General features: G+C 37.9%; 2 protein-coding genes and 1 pseudogene across 2 annotated transcripts; all 3 read right to left on the reverse strand.

Moving 5' to 3' along the window:
• Nucleotides 1-3,726: 3,726 nt before the first annotated feature.
• Nucleotides 3,727-5,307, reverse strand: LOC126795779 (disease resistance protein RPM1-like). The gene has a single exon (XM_050522537.1). The coding sequence runs from the start codon at nucleotides 5,305-5,307 to the stop codon at nucleotides 3,727-3,729; it is 1,581 nt and encodes a 526-aa protein (XP_050378494.1).
• Nucleotides 5,308-6,449: 1,142 nt separating this feature from the next.
• On the reverse strand, nucleotides 6,450-8,947 carry LOC126796053 (uncharacterized). The gene is made up of 5 exons (XM_050522820.1): nucleotides 8,699-8,947; nucleotides 8,413-8,614; nucleotides 8,245-8,313; nucleotides 8,028-8,160; nucleotides 6,450-7,495 (listed from the first exon to the last, which is right to left on the reverse strand). Exons 1-5 carry the CDS (start codon nucleotides 8,919-8,921, stop codon nucleotides 7,043-7,045), a joined length of 1,080 nt encoding a protein of 359 aa, XP_050378777.1. The 5' UTR covers nucleotides 8,922-8,947; the 3' UTR covers nucleotides 6,450-7,042.
• Nucleotides 8,948-18,630: 9,683 nt separating this feature from the next.
• On the reverse strand, nucleotides 18,631-23,006 carry LOC126796051 (12-oxophytodienoate reductase 1-like; annotated as a pseudogene).
• Between the last annotated feature and the right edge of the window lie 366 nt (nucleotides 23,007-23,372).

The raw sequence follows: 23,372 nt of genomic DNA on the forward strand, positions 1-23,372 counted from the left end.
TATCTCATCATTTGATATCTGTTCTCCAATTGAACGCTGACGCTCAGTGTTCTATGACTTTTTTTCCTATGTATATGATATTTCAGGATCTTCTCACCGGGAGGGTAATTGGTCGGGGGTCTCTGAGGGGCCGGTTGTTTCATCTAGATCTGACATACGCCGGGGAAAAACCAAAGGGACAGCCTCGGACCATTTTACTCTCCACTTCTAACAAGCTAAGTGAAGTTTGGTTATGACATCGTCGCTTATGGTATCCATCTTTTAGTGTTATGAAAAAATCCATGCCTACTTTGTTTATTAGTGTGGACGAGTCTTTATTATGTTGTGAGACATGTATTTTGGGCAAGAGTCATCGATCTACTTATTCCCCTAGTACTTCTACTAAAAATTTTCTTCCTTTTGAATTAATTCATTCTGATGTTTGGGGACCCTCTAAAGAGTCTATTGTGGCAGGAATGCGATATTTTGTGTCATTTATTGATGATTGCACACGTCTTTCATGGATTGTTCTTCTTAAACATAAAGATGAGGTTTTTCCAGCTTTTCGTGCCTTACCTTTGTCCAAACACAATATAATGCCACCATTCAAGTTTTTTGTTCTGATAATAGGGGGGAATATGTGAATCATGTGTTTCAGGAGTTCTTTAACACACACGAAATTATTTATCAAACAACGTGTCCTTACACACCTGAGCAAAATGGGGTTTCTGAACGGAAAAATCAGCATTTACTTGATATGGCTCGGTGTATTCTTTTTAGTACTCATATGCCTAAATACCTTTGGGGTGATGCTGTCATTACTTCCGCCCACCTCATTAATCGTCTTCCATCTCGTGTCCTCCTGAGGAAAGTTCCCTATGAGGTGCTTGCATCTCATGTCTCATTACCCTCTTTTCATAATCTTCATGCCCGTGTTTTCTTGTGTTGCTTTTGTTCATCTTCCACAACATCAGTGGTCTAAGTTGGATGCCCGGGCAGTTAAATGTGTGTTTGTTGGGTACGGCGGACATCAGAAAGGGTACCGGTGCTATCATCCTCCTACCCGGAAGTACTATGTCACTATGGATGTTACCTTTTTTTAGGACATGAGTTATTTTACCTCTTCTGATACTGCTCTTCAGGGGGAGAATTCATATTTTGAAGAGTTGTATCATGGAGAGGGGGAGACAAATGAGCCAGTCAATATGGTAACAGGTTCCGTTGAGATTACCAATGTGTCAGCTACACAGGCACCACCGGATGTCGTCACTCCAGAGATTCAGGCACCAGAAGCTAAAGCTGACAACACAACTATCCCTCATGTATCCCATACAACTGTTTATACCCGGGACCAATGATCTCCTGGTACAGAAGATCACTCATCTGAGGTTAGTCATTCTATTGGGGCTAATACTAGTGAGGCTAATAGTAGACAATATGTCTTGCCAAATAGGACTACTCGGGGTCAACCAACAAAAAAATATGAAACTACCCTTCAGACTAAAGCTAAGTATCATGTGGCAAATTTTATATCTACCAAAAGATTATCTAAATCATATGAGTCATTTGTGAATTAAATATCTACTGTATCAGTACCTAACAAAGTGCATGATGCATTGGGAGATCCAAAATAGAGGAAAGCAATGCTTACAAAAGAACAATACTTGGGAGCTTGTACCTCCACGACATGGCAAGAAGGTTGTAGGATGTCGTTGGGTGTTTACCGTGAAGCATAATCCAGATGGGTCAGTAAGCCAGTATAAAGCACGCCTAGTAGCGAAGGGGTTCACCCAGGCACATGGCATAGACTATGATGAGACATTTGCACATGTTGCAAAGATAAACATTATCTGAGTATTGCTCTCTGTCGCTGCTAACTTAAACTGGCCACTTAGGCAATTTGATGTTAAGAATACATTCCTTCATGGAGAACTAACAGAGGAAGTATACATGGATCTTCCGCCTGGATATGTGGCCGCTTCTCCAAGTAACTCCGTATGCAGATTGAGAAAGTTTTTGTATGGTCTTAAACAGTCACCTCGTGCTTGGTTTGGAAGATTCTCACAATTCATGAGGAAAATTGGCTACAGACAGAGTAATTCAGACCACACGTTATTTCTCAAACATCAACAAGGGAGGGTAACAGCTCTAATTATATATGTTGATGATATGGTAGTTACTGGAAATGATACTGTTGAGGTGGATAGATTACAGAAACAACTGGCCACAGAGTTTGAGATGAAGGACCTAGGTACACTCAAGTACTTCTTAGGCATTGAAGTAGCCCGGGGAAGTGATGGTATTTATCTGTGTCGGAGGAAGTACATCATTGATCTACTAATAGAGACCGGTATGCTGGATTGCACTCCCATTGATACTCCTATTGAGCAGAACCATCGGTTAGCAGAGTACCCAGATCAAGTGCCCACTGATAAAACTCGTTACCAGAAGCTAGTTGGACGCTTGATTTATTTGTCACATACCAGACCAGATGTTGCCTATGCAGTAAGTATAGTGAGTCAGTTCATGCATAATCCCAGTGAGGACCACATGGATGCTGTTGTAAGGATCTTGAGGTACTTGAAGTCAGCTCCAGGGAGAGGAGTATTGTTCTCTAATCATAATAATATCTTTAAAACTTGTGGCTTCACAGATGCAGACTGGGCTGGAAATATTACAGATTGAAGATCCACATCAGGGTACTTTACCTTTGTTGGGGGTAATCTTGTTACATAGAAAAGTAAGAAACAAAATGTGGTAGCTCGATCTAGTGCTGAAGCAGAATACAGAGGTATGGCTCAGGGAGTGTGCGAATTGTTATGGCTTAGAAATTTGCTACAAGATTTGGGTATTAAGCCTAAATGTGATAATCCTGTGCAACATGATCGTACAAAACATGTGGAGGTTGATCATCATTTTACAAAAGAGAAGCTGGACGCGAAGATCATTAGTTTTTCTTTTGTTTCTACAGAAGAGCAACTTGCCAATATGCTCACAAAATGAGTGTCTAAAAAAGTCTTTTATGATTCACTTAACAAGTTGGGCATGGTTGATATGTATGCACCAACTTGAGAGAGAGTGTCGGCGTGAATCACGGATTTTTTTATAAGTAGATTAGGCTATATAAAGGATTGATACGTGTATGAATGTATAACAAGCAATAAGCAATATTATTCTTCTGTTGTTGTAGTTGAGAATGGAGGCAGAACCAAAACGCTAAGGTAGGAACAAAAAGGACCATGTCCTGTATTCATGATTATATGGAGTGATGGAGTGAGACCACTGCTTCCATCTGTGATTGGACCATATCCAGTATTCATAATTAAGATAGACCATATCCAGTATTCATTATTAAGATAATGTCATTTATTAAAAAAAGCAAACGAAAAAGAAGGAAGAATACCAATTCAAGTGTTAGGCTTTGAAGATATATAGGGCAGAATCTGATATGCTCATCTGGTGAGATTCTTCAGATGGAAGGCATGGTTTAAGCTTCTTAAAATCTGATCTTGTCATTTCACTCATTTGAGAATGATGAGCCCTTTTATCATGTTGTGATGAGCTCGCAGAAATTATGACTCAGAAGCTCTCTCATTATGGGAGGTGGAATTTACACACTAAAAATTGTAATCCACACTCCCTTTTTTTATTTTTTATTATTAACTCGGAAAAGATGTGCTTACAATAAAGAACATAATTACATAAACTATGCTTACAAGATACAGTGAAAGTCATACGTGGAGAATCTTAACCTTGCAACATTTCTATTCCTCCTTTCCCAGTTGTCACATATTCTTGTACCATCGAGTTTGTAATGTATGATATCTCTGGAATGTGCTTAATTTTGTAATACTCCTCTCCACCATCAGGTTTCAGCCGTCCTGCATGATCATCCAGCAGAGGCAGTAAATGCAACTGCTCCAGTGTGGAGAGGGATTGCAAACCTTCAGGTAACATTTTCAGCCGCATACAACTGTGCAAGTGGAGGTACTTCAAGCTAGGTAGTGCTCCCTCTTCAAGTTCTGTCCACTCCTCGAGAACACCAGAAGCGATGATGAGAATCTCAAGCTTTAAAAATCCACCAGCACTACAGAACTCTTTTCCCATTTGCTTTACATCATAAGCCTCCCAAAGAGTTAAGCTTTGTAAGTTGGGTAGGGCTTGAAGTACCATTGATGGGTTCTCACACAAATGGGAGGAACCTAATCTTAACCTTGTGAGCCTATCCAAGGAACCAAACCAAGCAGGTAGCTTTTCTAGGATGCCCTCAAGGCGAAGCTTTCGAAGAAACGGCGGAGGTGAGAATGACTCCAAGATGACAAGTTTTCTCCCAGGGTAACTGTATTTTGCTTCCAAGGACAAGGATAGAAGGCCCGCCATCTTCATAATAGAGTCAAATAGCTCAGTGATACTTTCCTCATCCACGTCCATCACTCCAAGTCTTCTGAGCCCTGTCAGGTTACCTAGTTCAGCTGCAATACCACCACCCGCATATATACCTGTCAAGGTCAGAAGATCGGTGAGTCTTCCTATTCCTGCAGGTAGCTTCATCCCACAAACGCCACTGGTCTTGAACATTTTGAGGTGCCTCAATCTTACAAGCTTGAGTATCTCATCTGACAAGCCTGTTAAATCCCTACACCATCTAATATCCAAGGTTTGCAGGGCTTGTAATCTGCCTAGCCCCCCTGGGAGCTCATTGATATCCGTGCTTTTCAAGCCAAGATACCTGAGGTTTACTAGGTCTCCCACTTCAGCTGGTAACTTTTTGATTTTGCTATCTTTCAGCTCAAGCACTCTTAAAGTGCTCACATCATCAAATTGTAGCCAACTACCATCATTTTGAGATAGATCTTCATGTGCTAGCAGAAATAAACCAGTTACTTGAAGATTGTTCATTTGCGATTTCAGTTGTGAGATGTCTGAACAAATGAAAACTTTAAAGGCTGCAAATTTTCCTTCCATGAGTTGGTTAACACAGAACTTTTGAAGTTGACAGGGGACCCTTAATTGAGTCCCTCTACTCCGGTTGTATTTATCTTTTACCCGAAGCAGTCTCTGGTTGATCAATTCACAGACATATTCCTCTGCTACATCCTCCATAATCCTCCCTGCTTTTTCCTGTATCAGTCCTTGGGCTACTAGTAACCGGATAAGTGCCGCTTTTGAAAGCAGGTAGCTCTCGGGGAATATGGAACAGTACATCAAACAATGTTGAAGGTGATAAGGTAACTCTTTGAAACGTAACTGTAATGGACAAGATGGAGAAGACGGATCAGCTGATGTCTCACCTTGTTCATCCTCATGGCTGTCCTTGCTCTCTTCCATCTCTCTTTCACTGGCACTTCTATATAGAGCTCTATGACTATATATAAAAGGAAAAGGTAGCAATATATATACGCTGATAAACCTTATGCGAGATAGTGTATGTTAAAGGAAGCTCACATATGAAATTGCCTTCTTTAATTAATTTCCGGCCAGATGCGGTTTGTTGGCCGGCAACCGGTTTTAGTCTTGTAAGCTATTTCCAAGAAAAATGTTATGTAAACTAAGCATATTGAAAACTAGTTTATTGATGACGAATCTGAACAATGCTACTTGATGTGACTATGATTGTAACAGATACGTACATATATATGTGAAATAGTTTCTTGCTTAACTAGACAAAAACCTCCACATCCTAATAGAACAAGTAATTTGCTTCTGTCACTGCAGTAAAGACCAGTAGACTCACCTGCATTCTCTTTCAGCTTCCCCTCTCTCGTCTTCAACCTTTCTCATCTTTTCCCGTTCTCCAGGATTATTGCTCGTAAAGCACATGGGACTCTGACTTGGGAGAAAGTGTTCACTGGCAAAATATGATGACAGTGTGATGTTTGCTATCACAGTTCTCTGAAATTCGCATATCGCATATTTTTTGGGTGTGTGTTTATTACGAAATTGACCAGTTCGCATGCCTGGAATTGATCTCGTCATAAGCCCAGAAAAGATGATAGAAAAGTATCAGATGAATATCTTGTAATCAGAGTTGATCTCTTATTAAGGGTTAAGAAACTTGGTTGAAACATGTAGCCATCCTTGAAATCAAGTAAACCAACATAGATTACTACAAAGCAAGTATCTTCCTTGGATGAAAAATCCAGTAAGAAATTTAGTAAGCGGTCACGAAATTAAAGACTTACTTTGTGGCCCTTTGAATAAATGACAGATGATCGGCAATTCAGCATACTAGGGAAATCTATCATTAAAGGGCCAATCATCTCCTGCATTGAGAATACAAAAACAGTTGATAGTCATTGTCCTAGGTATCAGATTTTGGATTGATTAATAAGGTTGATCATTAAGGGCAGAGAGGAACCTGAACACAAACACCATACAAATCTCTGTATGACTAGACATAGAATGATTGTGGGAGGTGATGAACAAATTGATTTCTTCATTCACTCATTTCATCCAAACGATTACACATCCAATCTATGTCTAAAGTCACAATAAAGTGCAGGAGAACGGAACTCAAGTCCCTGAACAATTACAGATTTAATAAATAAAAGCTTACAACAAACATCAGATGATCTGTATAGGTGCCACGCTGTTGCAAAGATATCCAATTTCTTAGTTGCAACAAGCTGGAGGAGGAATCAGAGTCCAACCAGGATACAAACCAATTTCGGGGGACTTCAAGTTCGACACGTGATAGACGATGGAACCGGTAGGAGTACAATACCTGGTTGTGTGTACACACACAACGAAATCATATGTTTCCAGATATTATCAGAAATTGCTCAGAAGTACTTAGAATAAGCTAGTTCAATGTCATGAAAGGCACTACACTTGTAATTGCCAGCAAACTCTAGGGATTGATGCTCCTCAGAACTTCCGCCTTTTTTTATGCCATTCAAGGAATCTAACGAGTCCCATCATTCTAATATTTCCCCTTCTTCTATGTCATTGTCTGATAATAAGAAACTCCTTATACCTGAAAGATTTGTTTCTATCCCTTCACCATCCAAATCAAGAAAATCATCAGGATTAATTTCAGCAATAAGGTCTGAATACGAGTCTATTAAGCCTTGATCAAAATCAAACTCCATGTCTTCAAAAGTCCTTTTTCCTTATCCTTGGAGATGGTTTGTGAACCATTTCCTGCTGCTATTGTTGCAGACAAAGATCTATCAGATGAATTGTCTATTCCTTTCTCAAACCTGCTGTTGTTGGAAATATGAGGCATGGAAACTGAAGTCTCATGTCCCATTAGATCCAAAACCTTAGGGCAGCTGTTGTCCTCTTCTATTTCCTCCTCCTTAAAGGGTAAACCTACTGCACTTGGGTCATTGCTTCCATAAATCTCAACCTCTTGTTTGTGAACGTTACGGTTGACATCTTTAACTACTTCAAAATCAAAACTGTGTGAAGGAAGAAAAACATATATGACAGGGTATTCCAAAATATCTAGGTTGGCTAACTGCTGCCTGATTGGAACTCGTAAATCCAACTCACGGAATGGTGACCTATTGCCCTGTAAAAAGCGAAGGCGAAAGAATAAAATCAGAACTTTTTAGAAGGTGGCATTTTTATCATAGGTATATTAGCCTTAAAACACAGCTCCAGTGTGACCCAATGAACAACATATTTTCACCATATCCCAACCTGAATATCTCTATACACATTGACTTCAAACATACCCACATATAGCATACAATTAGGGTTATAAATGTGTATGCATATAATCTCCTGAAAACCCAAATGATTGCAAGTTCAGCAGCAAGTTGGGTGAAGCTTATGTAACACTAAAAGATCCAGAACTGGTAGAAAGATGAAGCACCATAAGTAAAAGCAGATATAAGGACACATATCAGTCATGAGCCAGGGCTCGGACAAGATTGCAGTAAAACGAAACCCAAAATGTAATTGTGCTACATTAAAGTTGGGTCTTGGCCAGAGTAAACAGTGATTGATTCATCCTGCAGTAATTATATTCATTTTTCAACCTTATGATCTAGACGTTCACAGAAAATTATTAAACATCAACAAGAAACAAAAGGACAAACCGTGGGGCGTGTTCGGATAAAAAGTTTGAGACAATCCAGCCGCTCTGTACAGAAAGGCCTCAACTGATGATTCCACGGCCCAGGCTGTAAATGTTCTTCAAGAACAGCGGAGAGCTTCATGTTTTCATTCACTCTGTCATCGACATAATACATTCATCAGTTGTCAAAATACATCCCCAAAACCTAGACGATTAAACTAAATCATCAGTAGACCCACCCATGATCAATTAGAACAACATCTGTCGAATGAAACCGCCACTCAATCGTCCATGAGATGCATTTCGTCCTGCAGAAGCAGACAACGCATGCCACATTGCAATCAAAAAACACAAATGCACTACTTCAAAAAAAAAACAAAACCATCAGCATGAAAATTGAAACAAACCTCGTATCGTATCGGGTCTGATTCTTGTCCCTCTTAGACATCCCATTAGACAGAAACAAGAGCTTTGTTCTGCGGCTGTAGGCAGCACTCCGGAGGCACTTAAGATGAAAGGGCAGCTTAAAGTTGTTATATCTACACAACTTGTTTCTCAATCTCTGAGCAGAATCGGCAACCCTCTTCACTTCCTCAAGCAGATTGTAATCTAATCCAGACAAAGATTTGATACATCAAACAGAAAGACAAGACACTGAGATAGTGGTTTGAGATTGAAAACTGAGGTGGGTACCAGAGAGGAGGGTATTGTCGTCCATCTGAGAGACAGGGACGTAGTGGGTTAGGCTTCTTTTGCCGGAACAAGAGGTGCGAGACTTGTGAGCTTTAACGCAGGGGAGGCTGCAGGAGCGGATGGAGCAACCGGGGCATTGGTACTTGGAGGGTTTGGCTTGGCACTCTTGGCATAATATTTCATTTGGTTTTGAGTTTGCTTCGTGAACGTCCACCTCCGTCATTCTGATCAGAGCAGCTGCCGCACCGCAAAGGCGTCAGGGTTATAACACAGCACCAGGGTTTGGGTTTTCGGCGGGCACCAGCCACCAGCTGATATATATATAAATGAGGGTCGGCTGTTATTTCTTTTTTCTCTCTCTTTTTCATTTCCTAAAAAAAAAAAAACTAATGAGCTTCTATTTGATGCCGGTCAATTCCAAATCAAACATAAGTTCTATTTTTGTTTGATGGGGTTATTACAGCATTAGACATTGTTTTCTATATTTCCTAGCTAATCTTAAATCATATGCTTAGAGCAAAAAATACAGATAAACCAAACAAAATATACATGTATGTTATGTAAATGACTGATGTATAGTATGAATTTTAGTGTAACAATTTTGTGGTAAGCCTTAAAAAGGCTTTGATTCCACTTGGGTTAAACAGTTAAACTAACAGTAACTAAAGTTAAAAACCTAAATTAAAATGAAATCTACGTATTTTATTTCTAATCAGACCAAGGTCGTACTCTATCCTCAGTCCTATATATGACCTGATATGATGTCGTATTTAGCCTATCAACATTAAGTTGTTGTAGGAGAATTAATATAGGTTACTCTAGATAAAGAATTATATATAATCTCGTATTCTATGAGATACTTAATGTAATGTCTATATATAAGACATTCTTATCAATTAATAAAGATGATGTTTCTCCCTATTTTGATGCGTATTACATTCTTCTATAACATGTTATCAGCACGTAGTTCTAATCCTGAGTTCCTAGGTCTAGAACCCTAATTTTTGAAGAAAACAATAGCAGAAGAAGACGAAAAAATTTCTTATGCCATGAAAAATTCGACAAAAGATGACTGAAAAAAGATTGTTCTGCGGAAAAAATAATAGAAAAGACGAAAAAAAACCAGCAAATCGAATCTTCAACTAGGCACCCATAAAACTTTTCTAGGCACCCCATCATCTCATTCGATTTGCCATCATCGGGTTTCTTCCTCCGGTGTTAGAAACTCCCATGCCGTCGTCTTCTTCACTACGTGGCCGCCTCCGTGCGCTGGACCTCGAAGCTCATTGAGCCTTCGTGCGTTGTTGCCTTTGCTCCAAGACGTGGATTGTTCAACCTGGTTCTGTTAGCCTCGATGATGTCTGCTTTACCAATGACAGTGACCCGTGCCTCGAAGCTTCGACGGCCGTGCTCCTACACGTCAAGAATCCAGTGCCAAACCCAAGCGCGGATTCTGCGCAAGCAACTCCTTGTTGCCGACTTTCGTGAACAAGCCTTCGACCCGGATTGAATGGCCTGACCCAATTTGGTTAAGATGTTTTCTTACCTCTCGGTAAATTGGTAATTTGGGGCATGGTAATTTTACCCTAGGTAAAAAATGCTTTACCACCACACTGTAGACATATGAAATTTAATGAAGTAAATTATCTTCATTAAATAATTAAATCGACCAAGGACACGATAAAATTGCACACGTGGCCCAAAAGTCAATAAAGTTGGTGCGGATCCGAATAAAACTCGTGTGAGCACATAAACAGATGATCGTAATCAAAGCTACGTGATTCCGAAAATTGAATGTCATTGACGATTCGAAATGGTAATAGGACATTTGATTAAATTAATAAATTCTTTAAAGGTTATAATTAAGTCAATTATTTTCTGTTTAATTTAGTTATAAAAATAACTAATTTTAAATTAATTGGAAAATACATATTGATTTAATTATACAATTAAAGAAATTTATTATTTTAGTGTCATTAAATATTCTACAAAATAGAAACCTTGACACTATAAATACCACTTTCAACATGAAGAGGGGACGTGAGAAGAGGAGAGAAAATCACTTGAGCAATATCACTCTCGACAAATCTCGAAGTCTCTCAAGTCCACGAAGATCATCAAATCCACGAAGAATTATCAAGCCACTAAATCGCTCGTTTTTCATCAAATCCAAATCTAAACTCAAGTCCACAAAGAATCATCAAACGGCCAAATCGCTCGTTCTTCATCAAATCCAAATCCAAACTCAAGTCCACGAAGAATCATCAAGCGGCCAAATCGCTCGTTCTTCATCAAATCCAAATCCAAACTCAAGTCCACGAAGAATCATGAAGCGGTCAAATCGCTCGTTCTTCATCAAATCCAAATCCTAACTCAAGTCCACGAAGAATCATGAAGCGGCCAAATCGCTCGTTCTTCATCAAATCTAAATCCAAATCAAACTCAAATTCTCAAGATCAAGTGCACGTCACCCTTGAGCCAAGTCATATACGGAGATAGAATCAGAGGAGTTCACAAAGATTATAACCCCGCGCTTGATATTCGATAAATCACATTTTATTTGTACACGTGTCTGTATTCTCTTATTGGTTTTCAGATTCCCGTTCTACACACACTTCCAGTAATTTTATTTTAATATTTCTATTTTTGTTTATGTGATGAATTTAAACTAACCATGTGTTTTCAATTTGGTGAAATTTATCACATGACGATACGAAATTGAATGGGCAGAGTTATTTCACGACGTATATTCGTGGAATCAAGTATGATTGTGGAATCAAGTAAGAGCAACTTATACGCTGTTTATTTGGCAAACAACCAAGTATGTATTATTTAACGTTGCCACTTTCATGGAAATTTAAATTCTTCTGAATTTTGTCTTTCATCGGGGACTTTCAGCCTCTCTTTCCTTTACAACCCGATTATTTCGCTTCTCGAGTGGTATACAGGAATATGATTTCCTTGGCACTAAGTTTTAGGAGCGGATGGGAGTGCCGATGTTACCATTTGTAGCCGTTGTGTGTAGCTACACGTTTGAAAAAAATGGGACAACCATTAGTTTGCGACGGAAATTGTCACTTATACCACCGGTTTGTGACTGAAATTGTCACTTATAGCATTGTGACGGAATTTGTCACGGTTTATTGAATTGAGTTACCATACTATGGGACTTGACCTCCAATTCAGTATTTGGAAGTTGTATCATATATTGATACATAACGAATCTTCCCTCTTGTTGACCGCAACATGCGTCTGAAATTTGACATTTTCATGTTGGATGTCTTATGCACCTAGTCGGGATTCATTCTTTTGATCGTTTCATTGAAAGACATAAACATTATGGTCAAAATATACAAGAGGGAGATATGAGAAGTTCTTGAAACACGACACTCATTATATGAAAAGAACATGAGAATATCTTCTCACTATTATGGATTTCAAAGCAATTATATATTGCGGTTATTAAAAGAAAATAATGAAGCATAAATGCTTCGGTTAATAGTCTGAATGCCTACATATTTGGTTATTCCCAAGTTTCTGTGACTTATTTACTTAGCTGATGCATTTGTTTTAAAATTGGTTCATGGTCAAGATCTCAATCCAATTGTTGGCTATAAAATTCTCATGTAGTTCAAATAAACGAACATACGAGAATGTCTCGATGCATTTATGGTTTCATTACCAAAAGAAATATGTTAATGCAAGTAATGCATTTTATACTACATGACACTACCTACATAAGCCCATAGTTTTAATTGTAGCATAAGTCAGACTTACACGATCTTTGTGTGGCGCAATGCACATTTATATGATCTTTGATGTTGTTATTATACATATGTTTCGGTTCTCCATAATTTTTGACGGATTAGGTCATCATCTATTGATTTTGATCAACACTTTGCAAACTAGCATTGCAAAAAGCTGAAGAATTCAGAGCCATGAGCGTTTGCTCTCGGCTTTATTTCGAACCGACAATGCTTGTTGTAGCATATTTATATCTCGTTGGCATGATGAAGCCTTGATTGATGTCTTGTTATGACATGTTTCCACCTTGTTTTGGTGATGACTTGTAGTGTTACATGTTATGTAATGCACTTTATATCCCACCGTTTCAAAATATAGTGATGTTTTTTACAAATTTCAAATTGAACTAACGCTCGTACAAGATTATGGGAGTGGTAAACTATAACAGGTTCGCGAGTTACGGCCTTGGTAGTATCACCAAGATGTTCCATTTGCGGCATAAAAAATTGGCTGAGCTAAGAGGTCATTGGCAGCAGCCCTACAACCCCCCCCCCTACCGAGACCCTGCAGCCCCCCATGTACGCCCCCTCTACAGCCCCGCGCACGGCCTCCGCAGCCTCCTCGCACGGTCTCTTCACAAACTCCTAACCTTTTTGGCTCTATTTTTTTTACGCCGACAACCTTTTTTGGGTATGCCTAGGCAACACCGATTCTTGTATTTGGATATATGGTGTATATGCATGATATTTGCATGTCAAAATCACTCGTGAATGACGTTTGAGTGTCTAAAACCCTTAAGTAATGTTATGCAGCCATTTGGGACTATATCAGTACACTTGCCGAGCTTTAATTTTTGATATTTATATATCTTGACCTAAGACTACTTGTCTCTATATTCTTGTTTATAAATATGTTAAAGAGACGTTGAGTGCATAACTAAATGAAAGTTATTAATGGATTTAGTATTTTAATTCATTGTGACTACGATGACTAGATCATCACAAAAGAATCAAAGAGTGGTTTAGTGCTCAAGTTTATATGCATTATGAAGTTATGATTTAAGTCACATGCTTTTATGCATCAAGAGAGAAATTGAACCTATGAAAATGGTTTTTGTCATAGTAGTTGTCTACATTGATGAATTCACAACGATACCATACATAAAAATTGGTGAGACGATAAGCTACTTGAACGCAATCCTTGTGCCAACATTATTTATCACCTACAAACTCATTGTAAAAGAGTTCTTATGTATCACTTCTAATGATGTATCGCATCTCATGAGTCGAAATAGTGTGAATTATATTCTCTCACGATACTATGATTCAGAAAAATGAATCGATGACTCATATAGGCTATTCTTTTGAGCAAAAAAGTTAAACGGATCAATAAAATTCCTCCAAAGTCATGGAGATGTAATCTATGCATTAACAAGTGCATCAGTCCCCTCTATGATCCTTCATTGACCATGCTCAATCTCCTAGCCTATTCTTTAGCAAAGTTCAGGAGTGGCATACACCATCCTACTCTAAAGAGAATGCGATATATGATGGAACCTCAGATCGGCTTATTATGATTCACTTTAAGGATAAAATATATTGTGGAGATACAAATATCATAATTAAACTCAAACCATAACACTTAGATGCTATGGAGCACCCAAGACAATGACAAAAGTTGAAAAAGCCTAAAATTTCAGGATTTACAGATTGCGGACTTGTCATTGTGAGGACCAGTTCACCTAAGTTTCGGTGACTATTGAGGTGCTACTTGCGGCCACTGATTCCTAACATCCAAGGCTACATACTCACAAAATTTGAGACCATTTGGAGACCTGGAACATGGTGAAACGCTCAACATAATTGGTCACTGACCTTCGGCAAGTATTCCGGCCGGTTCGGTGCTTTTACGACCGGTTCCGGCAATGAGACCAGTGGCATTGGATTCCTAACACCCATGCTTGCTCCTAAAATTCCGTAGCATTCGTGGTTTGGAAAGTCAATGAACCATTTTAAGGAAATGTAAAATAAAAGTTCGCTATTGATTGTTGATGTGCCTAGGCTTCCAACGAACCAACAATTCGAACCATAAGCTACGGCTTGTAGCGTGTCTTATTTACAGTATCCATCGATACCTCCATCATTGGAGTTACGGTTGTAACGGTTCGCATGTTAGTGTTTCAAATCTAACAATATGCATGTTTGTTAACAGATTTAACGGTTTATCATCCACATATTTTATGTGACAAATTGCGCCTCCACAAGCGCATAATCATGGGTTATTTGATGTTAAATTTTGTCTTTGAATAAGACATGAACTTCCACCTATGTCCGCTTATATAAAGATTTTAACAGGTGATCTCGTTTGGTCACATTTGATGAGCCAGTCTCCATGTCGTTAGGGGGAGAGAAGAACAAGTTTGTTCAAATTCAACAACTTGGTTTTGTCGTGATTTGTCCCACTGTGCCTCATCATGTTCCTAGTAGTCTTATAAATTGAAGTTACGAGATTAGAGATACATGTTGCAACTATGCATGTAAGGATTGATGTCCAATAAATGGATATGTAGTCACTCTTTGTTGGTGACGTGGTGACTTCACAAATGTGGTAGATGTGTCACCAGGCCGTGGCTCTTACGAAAGTGTAGAGAGACCACTTTGTTCAATAATACTTGTTGATTGCGAGTTATGACATAACTTGATCTATGATAAATCATACTCACTCGTATGTTTTTTTTTGGATGATAATTATCATTGGGGGACGTCTCAATATCAATACTAATCCAAATGAGAGATCTCAAAGAATGCCGATATTGAATGAGTTTGATGTCGAACCATACATACTCTGTTGAAGAAAAATTCCAACATTGTAGATTGACCTACACAGAAAGTGTTATCCGGCAGGAATTGATGGAGATGATCGACCCATGTCGCCGCCACAGTCTCTTGGAAAGCCGTAGTATCCAATTTTACCAAAGAGATATGTCATTAGTTAGGTAATGTCAACACCGCATATGTAAATCCTATCGGTTATACATTTGTTAGGCGTAGTGAGAAAGAGAAGAGTTTAGACTCACCTTAAGGCGCAAACTCTTTGACAAAACGCATTGGAATCAAATATGAGACAGTTTGTCCTCATAATATCTTGTCAGTTAGGTGTTTTCCAAAATAATTGAATTTGCAGCTTGTGGTCACATATCATCTCTGTTGGGACTAAGTTAAGAGATGTAGATAAAGATCCTGAATGGATTGGTTTTAACCTTATTCAAGTGCCTCTAGACCACGGAGCACGTTAACTTGATAAAGGTATAGATATTAAAATGAAGTGTGATGGACTCTTGATAAACTAAAAGTCAAATGCTGCAATTCCGAAGCTCCTTGCTTAAAACATGGCTCACCACCTTGACCATCCAATCAAATTTTGTTAACTGGATTATGCAGGAGAATTCACTTCGAAGGTTTTTTATTGCATAGCTGGGATAGATGTTGAGCATCCCGTAACCCTATGTTTATTCTATAGAATGGATGAGCAGGAGCGACAATTAAGCGGTTATAACTTATAGCTAGGGCCCTAATTACACATAAGTAATTTTACCCATAACTGTCTAGGGATATGCAATATTGCATGCAGTTGTACTTAGAATGAAATGATCTTGAGAATACTAGGTCTCGGAAGTGATGATTGTTATTGATGATGTTATTCATCGTTTGGGTAAAGGCAATAAGAACGTTAAACCGATGCTTACAAGTATTCCATAAATCAGTCAAAGTCATGAGAAGACATGCTTCCGCCGAATGAGTGACGATAAGTCTTAAGAGATGAAACTCTCACATTTAAGTACGATATGTGTATGCATGTACTTGTTGTAATATATTTGACTCGACATCTCATTCGGTTTAAACTCGTAAGGTCAAAATGATGGTCGAGTACACCCACACATATGTCAATTTTTTATCACAGCACGTTATGACATCAAATCATATATCCCAACATAAAAGACATTTTAATGAAATGATGTCAGAATTTGCCCATATTCGTAAGTCAACTTCCACAGGACCTATAGGGCAGCTCACTTGTTGGAAAATTGTGAATTTAGTACCATTGGAAAACTCTATGTCTCTATTTTCCAGGGACACCAACCATTTGACCATATCAATTAAATTGAGTGAGTTATAGCTGTTCTAATAAAATAGAACGGATATGTCCAGAACCTGCAGCTAAGTCAACTTCGACAGATATTTGTGATCAGTTCAGAATGAACTAGGTTGTGAACCATAAATCACTAGAATGCCACGGGTGTGTACTTTCCAGAAAGTTATACGGTTCATTTATATCTATTGTATCGAAGAAGTTATGACTATTTAAGTGCATGAAGGTCATACTATGCGTGAATCTGATTTTCTTTGCATACTCTTGTTTTGAGTTGTTATGCAATTCTCTTTCTTTTGATCCATGTACGGATAAGTGTACATGTTTGATTTAAGAATGTTTGGCGAGATTTAATATTTAAATCATTGACCCATTGCTACTTTTGAAGAATGTAAATAGCATTCATATATGTTATTTATCTAAACTCCGAGATTGAGTTACCGATCATGGGGAGTTGTTTGCAGACTTCAGGGAGAGTCTATTCTACGTGTTATCTTCAACTGTAGTTGGTGTGCTCTTTTTCCCTTAAACCAAGCTTTTTAATTTACCCAAGAGGTTTTTATTTTGCTTGGCAAGGTTTTTACCGAGACAAAGGTTATGCACCATGACTCAGTAGGATCGCGATACAAGAGGGAGTGTTGTAGGAGAATTACTCTCCATAATCTTCTGGTGTATCTTGTCCTAATTAGTATAGGTTAGTCTAGATAAGGAATGATATATAATCCTTTATTCTACGAGATACTCAATGTAATGCCTATATATAAGGTCTACTTATCAATGAATAAAGATGATGTTTTCCCTTATTTTGATGCGTATTACATTCTTCTGTAACAAGGCTTATATTAAGCTTGTGGAATATAATTAAGGAGCCAAAGAACATATCAATGACAATTAAAATTTTTTGAGATAAAAAAGGAAGTGCATAAGGTATGAGTAATATGCTATGAGAGCTGCCGCTCTCCTATTAGGGTTTCAAAACCTTAACTCCATAATACACTGATCGTCGTTTCCCTCTCCATACCCTCCTTCTACTCCCATATCTGCCTCCCCACTCAAGCCCTCAACATTGTCTTCAACCTTGGACAATGGTTATTTGGGTCAGTTTCGGTGGTGGCATAGTTGTTCTTGGATGATAATTCGACGGAACCTGTGTCAGATTTCGGGGTTGCGGTTCTTGACGGCAGTGGCTAAGGGCTTTATTCAGCGAGGCCGAATGTATCTGGGTTCAGTGGTGGCTTCAAGCGGAGCTCTTTCGATAGGCGTGCATATTGGTAGCCAATATGGTCAGATCTATTTGTGCTCGGCGGAGTCTGGGTTCTTGGGGCGGCTCCTATGCTTGGAGGTTGGCGGCATAGAGAATATCTGATCTTCTCCAATTGGTGATGGTTGGAAGCGGGGGAGGAGCTTGATTGGAGCACTGAAATTTGGCAGCCGATGTTTTCCCAGGTGGTGTTGGGCCTCTTGGATCCGAGCTGGAACCAAGGTTTTTGGGCCTGGGCTAGTTGGGTTGGGTGTTGGGCCCAACTTTTTTGCTTGATCTCTTTAGTTTGGCATTCTGCCTAGATTTACACATGTTTTGTAGATCATAGGCAAACAAATAAGGGATTTCATTCTCAATGTGTGGTCTATCCAATGTACCATTGTGAGAGCATGTTCTCACAACTTCTTGTTTCGTCTGTAAGATGGCGGTGGAAGGATATGTAATGGCTGCATGTAGCCTTAATTGTACTCGTTCCTAATTAATTTTAAAACCGTAATGGTATTTGATTCAAAAAAATGACAATTAATTATACAAAATCATTTACCATTATTGCTTCTCCTTTTGAAATCCTACAAGGAGTACAAGGCTACAATGAGTTTAAATTTTCACGTAGCCACAAAGCTACAGTAGGACTCGACAGGACACAACTTATAAGTTACAATATCAAACATGTAGCTACACAGCCTACACTACCAAAATTGAGAACCACTCAGCCTGGTTAAGCAGCCTCTGCAATTTGGTTTTTATTTTTCTTATTGAAGTGTAGATACCGTGAAAGAAAAGTAAAGTAGACCAATATAATACAGGAATATGATACAAGAACGAGTTCAACTGTTCAAGCATTCATACTCGGCAGTTGGACACTCAAGCAGTGCTGTCAAGAAATGGATAGTCAGTGTATCCAAGTACTGGATCAGATGTGTAGAAAGTCTCTCTGATATACTTATTCAGAGGAGCATTAAGCTCAAATCTCTTTGGCAAATCTGGATTCGATAAGAACCAACGGCCGTAAGCAATAAGATCTGCATCACCCTCAGCAACAGCCTTGCTCCCGTCTTCCCTGACAAAGCCTGGCAGCAATGAAGGTACCATTGAAAGCCTTTCTTATGGGCACAAGACTGTGGGAACATTCAAATTTTTCTCCTTGTTTCTTCATTCTCGGCTCAATCATGTGGCAGTAGAGGATTCCATATTTGTTCAAGGATTTTACCAGATAAAGGGCCAATTCCTCTGGATTAGAATCTCCTGATTCCATATAGTCCGCAAATGGAGAAAATCTAATTCCAACTCTATCTGCTCCTATCTCCTTTACAACAGCTTCAGTAATGTCTAGTGCAAATCGGCAACGGTTTTCTAGAGATCCACCGTACTGGTCTGTTCGATCATTTACTCCATCTTTTAGAAACTGATCGATAAGGTAGCCATTGGCGCCATGAATTTCAACCCCATCAAAGCCTTTAAAATCGACAAAAATTAATACAATTAGTCTAATGATAATTTTGAGACTTGTCCATTACCCAAAACCAAAAGGAAGAGACCATGATAACTTAGAAACATATATATATGACACATTTGCAGCCTGAAACAAGGCATTCTATGCTGCACTCCACTTTGATTTGATACGTTTCTGTAAGATGACATGTAAATTGCTTCCATATTTACTTGAAAAAAGAAAGGAAAAATTACCAGCTTCAATCGCATTCCTTGCAGCAAGTCTAAAATCATTAACGATTTGAGGAATTTCTTCCGTCTTTAATCGTCTTGAAGGTGTGAATTCCACAACATCAATGCCATTAGATCCTATTTGGGGTTTTAGGGGCTTGTCAGTTGAAGAGACTGGAGCTTGCCCTGGCTGCAAGCCTATCACCAGAGAAGAACAGAGTTACCGTGAGACACAATAGATTATATTAAAGGAATATTATCAAATGCACTGATCAACAACCCCATCGGCCATAGCAGAAGCAACATTTATAAATAATAACATGGCTGCAACATTTATAATAGGATAGCTAGCTTAAATCATTCATAAATATACAGTTACAAGCAATATATTCATCTTTCATAATATTCACCAGGTTGACATGGCAACAAATGCATCTGAGACTTTAAGAAACCATACTAAATTTCCAACAATGAAATAAGATGTCATTACTCATCAGCCTGAGTCATTCACTTGTTACGAGGCATAAGAGCGAAACTAGTTCTCAATTTTCAATTATATAATGAATCAATCTTCTTCCACGTCGAAATTTTATGTTTTCCTAATGTTCTGGAAGAATAATTAGCCTTCAAATGATTCACTAGTCGAATATGTCACTTTACTAGCAGAGTTTCTGTACAAATGAAAAACTCACTACAATTTGAGACCCTCCCCGCATGCCAAATCTGACAGAAGAAGACACCTCCTTTAGCATGTACTGCATTGACAATGGGTTTCCATGCTTCAACTTGCTCCTTTGTCCATATACCAGGAGTATCTGAATACCTTCACATACGAACGAAAGAAAAAGCATCTAATTTAGGAATGAGAAAGTTGCAAATTCTACTGCATCTTGTGATTTAAAATTTTACAATAGGAAATTTGATAGCTATTCTTAAGTTACCCTTGTGCTGTGTTAGATATATCAGTGGCTTCAGTTATGAGAAGACCTCCTTTGGTAGTTCTCTGAGAGTAATATAAGATGGCATGTGGCTGGGGAACATTTCCATATGATCTCTGTCTAGTCAATGGTGCTAAAACAACTCTGAGATAGATAAACAAATCAAACACAAGCTTACTAGTACAGGCAGCAAATCTATCTCACTAACCAGTATCTATTTGAAATTGGAATCACACTTAACGAGTTTGGAAGACATAACGCTAGTTATCTCTAAAAGATTATCATTACCAAACAAAATGTGGAAACATTACCAAACATGAAATTGATTATGAACTGATCAAGGCAGAAATGATACATACTTTTCCTAATCAACTGGAACTAAAATAATAAAGAATACAATACATTCAATGCAACAAAAAATTCAGTTGCAATAAACTCTTCTGGATCACACCCCAGACATGTACCATCCCCGTCTGGAGCAAACATCGATTGCTAATTGTCGGTGCTACTTATCGTATATGCGTACAATTTGTGTCAAAATTGAAGGTTATTAATTATGATTCCTGAAGATATACTACTCCTAGGCTCCTAGCTACAAAGATATAACAATGAAAATGGCTTCTGAAGTGTTCAAAGTTTGAAATTATCGCCTCTGTTGTTTATTCAAAAAACTGAATGTTGGAAGAAGATGCTGGATTACCAGTAAAACAACACCATTTAAAATATACAAAAAAGCAGCAAACCTCATTCCAAAATCTCTCAATTCGGACTTTCCTCAACACCTGGTCTGCTAAGTTTACATAACCATACTCAGATCATATCATGGCTAACCCGACACTCAAATTCATCCAAAGATCTAAGGGGGGTGTATTTTATATGAAATTAGTGGGAGTTTTAAAGAAATCTATGGAATTCAAAAGTCTATGTGTATTCAATATAGACTTTTAATTATCAATACAAGTATAAGTGTATTCAATTATGATTTTTAAAAGTTATTATGGAATCCATAAAAGTCTGGAGGTATTCAATCCGGACTTTTAAAAATGAATATAATTATGTAGGTATTTAAAATATCATTCATACTTATGGAATTATAAACTCATGGAATCTCATGGACTTTATAATATTAATTATACACACCACAATCCAAAAATTGTCTAGTCTCTAGACCAAAAATTTTCATGGACTTTATTATTGTATTTAAAAACATTCATTTTTCATCATTTTTTTAATTTTCTTTTTGTCTTTTCTTTACTAGTTTGTTTCCTACAACCTAACATGTTTATACCCATGTTTATTCCTATGATCTCATGATTGTTATTCTTCTTCTTTATGTATGTTCTTACCTTGTATCTTTACACTTATTAAACCATATTCTCATATGTGAACATATGTTCAATGCTAACAATAAAAATGATGATGATAAAAGAAATACATAAGAAGAAAAAAAATAATAATCATATCAATGTGTCATGAACACCGACTTCTTTAGCTTGAAATTGTCTAAACAATTTATTTATTTCCATTTCTTTAGTACCTATTTGTCGATAGATTAATTTTGAAGAGTTTTTTTTAAATTTTCTTAAATCATTGAGATTCTCTAATGACTTTGTATTTTTGTAATAGACACAACCAATAAGAAAAAAAATAATTTGCTTAGAAAAAAAATTATTCCGTATAAAATTTTCTATGGTGCATTAATTTTCGTCCAATAGCACCCACGAGGCGTCAGAGAACCCATAGGGACTTAGATACTTAGGACGCACCCGGGCACCCGGGAATGAAGCAAATTATCACGGAACCGTGAACTTGTAGTTTAGAGACATGGTATGCATATTATTCAGTTCTCATACGTTATTTTCATAACTAACAAAAAAAAGTAGTTTCAATTGTTTTTGTGAGTATTGAGAAATCTATGAGAGTTGATCAATATCAGTTATGTGAATTTCACGAATCAATAAAAGTCGTGGTTGACATGAGTGATTTTGATAATTCTATGAAAGTCTGTAGTTTTTAAAGAGTCTGTGGAGTTTCTAAAAAATTTGTCAATTAAAATAAGTTCATACAAAACTATATACAATACACCTCCCTAAACCCAAGATTATTTGGGTCTCAACAACATCATCATTATAATATAGAGTAAGACTAAGCAAAATATCTAGCTAACAAGATCAATCAATCACAACATGCAAGACATCTTTTCGACAAAAAAACGGTAAACTTTTACATGTTCATTTGGGAACTGCCACAAACACTATTACATCTTCTGAGTTTGGTAGCCCAAATCATATTCATGCACAAACAAAATTACCCAACTTCAAATTTGGCAGATGATTGCCGTTTAAAACCTGTTCTTGTTCTGTTAGCAATATTAGCCAATGTGACAATACAGAGACAAAGACCAAGCAAGTTTACCTGTGAGAAATATCAAACTTTCCCATTTGGTAAGGAGTAAGAAGAGGAAGTGTGGAAGTTTGGTCAGCCATATTTGATCTCCCAAGCTCTTGGAGTTATAGTTTGTTCAAGTCTGGAAATACATGGAAGACAAAATTGGGTCTTTATACAACTGAGAGTGAGGTACAATACAAACCCCGGCTGCTCGGAAAACAATATTAATGTTGTCAATGGGTTACATCGTCACTTTCACTTCTTTACTGTACCCTCGTTATGGCTAATGCGTATTTAGAGCAATTGTTTTATGAGGATCAAAATTATTGAGGGGAATGCTCAGTGACGTTTGCGATTACGTTGGTTCGTGTTTCTAGGGGTTTAACGTACCAGGCTACGAATTGGGACTCTGGGAGGTTATATGAATTATGGAATTATTATTGAGAGGCTCAGTGACGTTTGCGATTACGCTAGTTTTAGGGTAAAACAGTTCAATGACTTCAATCAATGAGTAGACTTAGTAGAGAGTGAA

The sequence above is a fragment of the Argentina anserina genome, chromosome 5 (genome assembly GCF_933775445.1).
Source record: "Argentina anserina chromosome 5, drPotAnse1.1, whole genome shotgun sequence".
Lineage (NCBI taxonomy): Eukaryota > Viridiplantae > Streptophyta > Magnoliopsida > Rosales > Rosaceae > Argentina > Argentina anserina.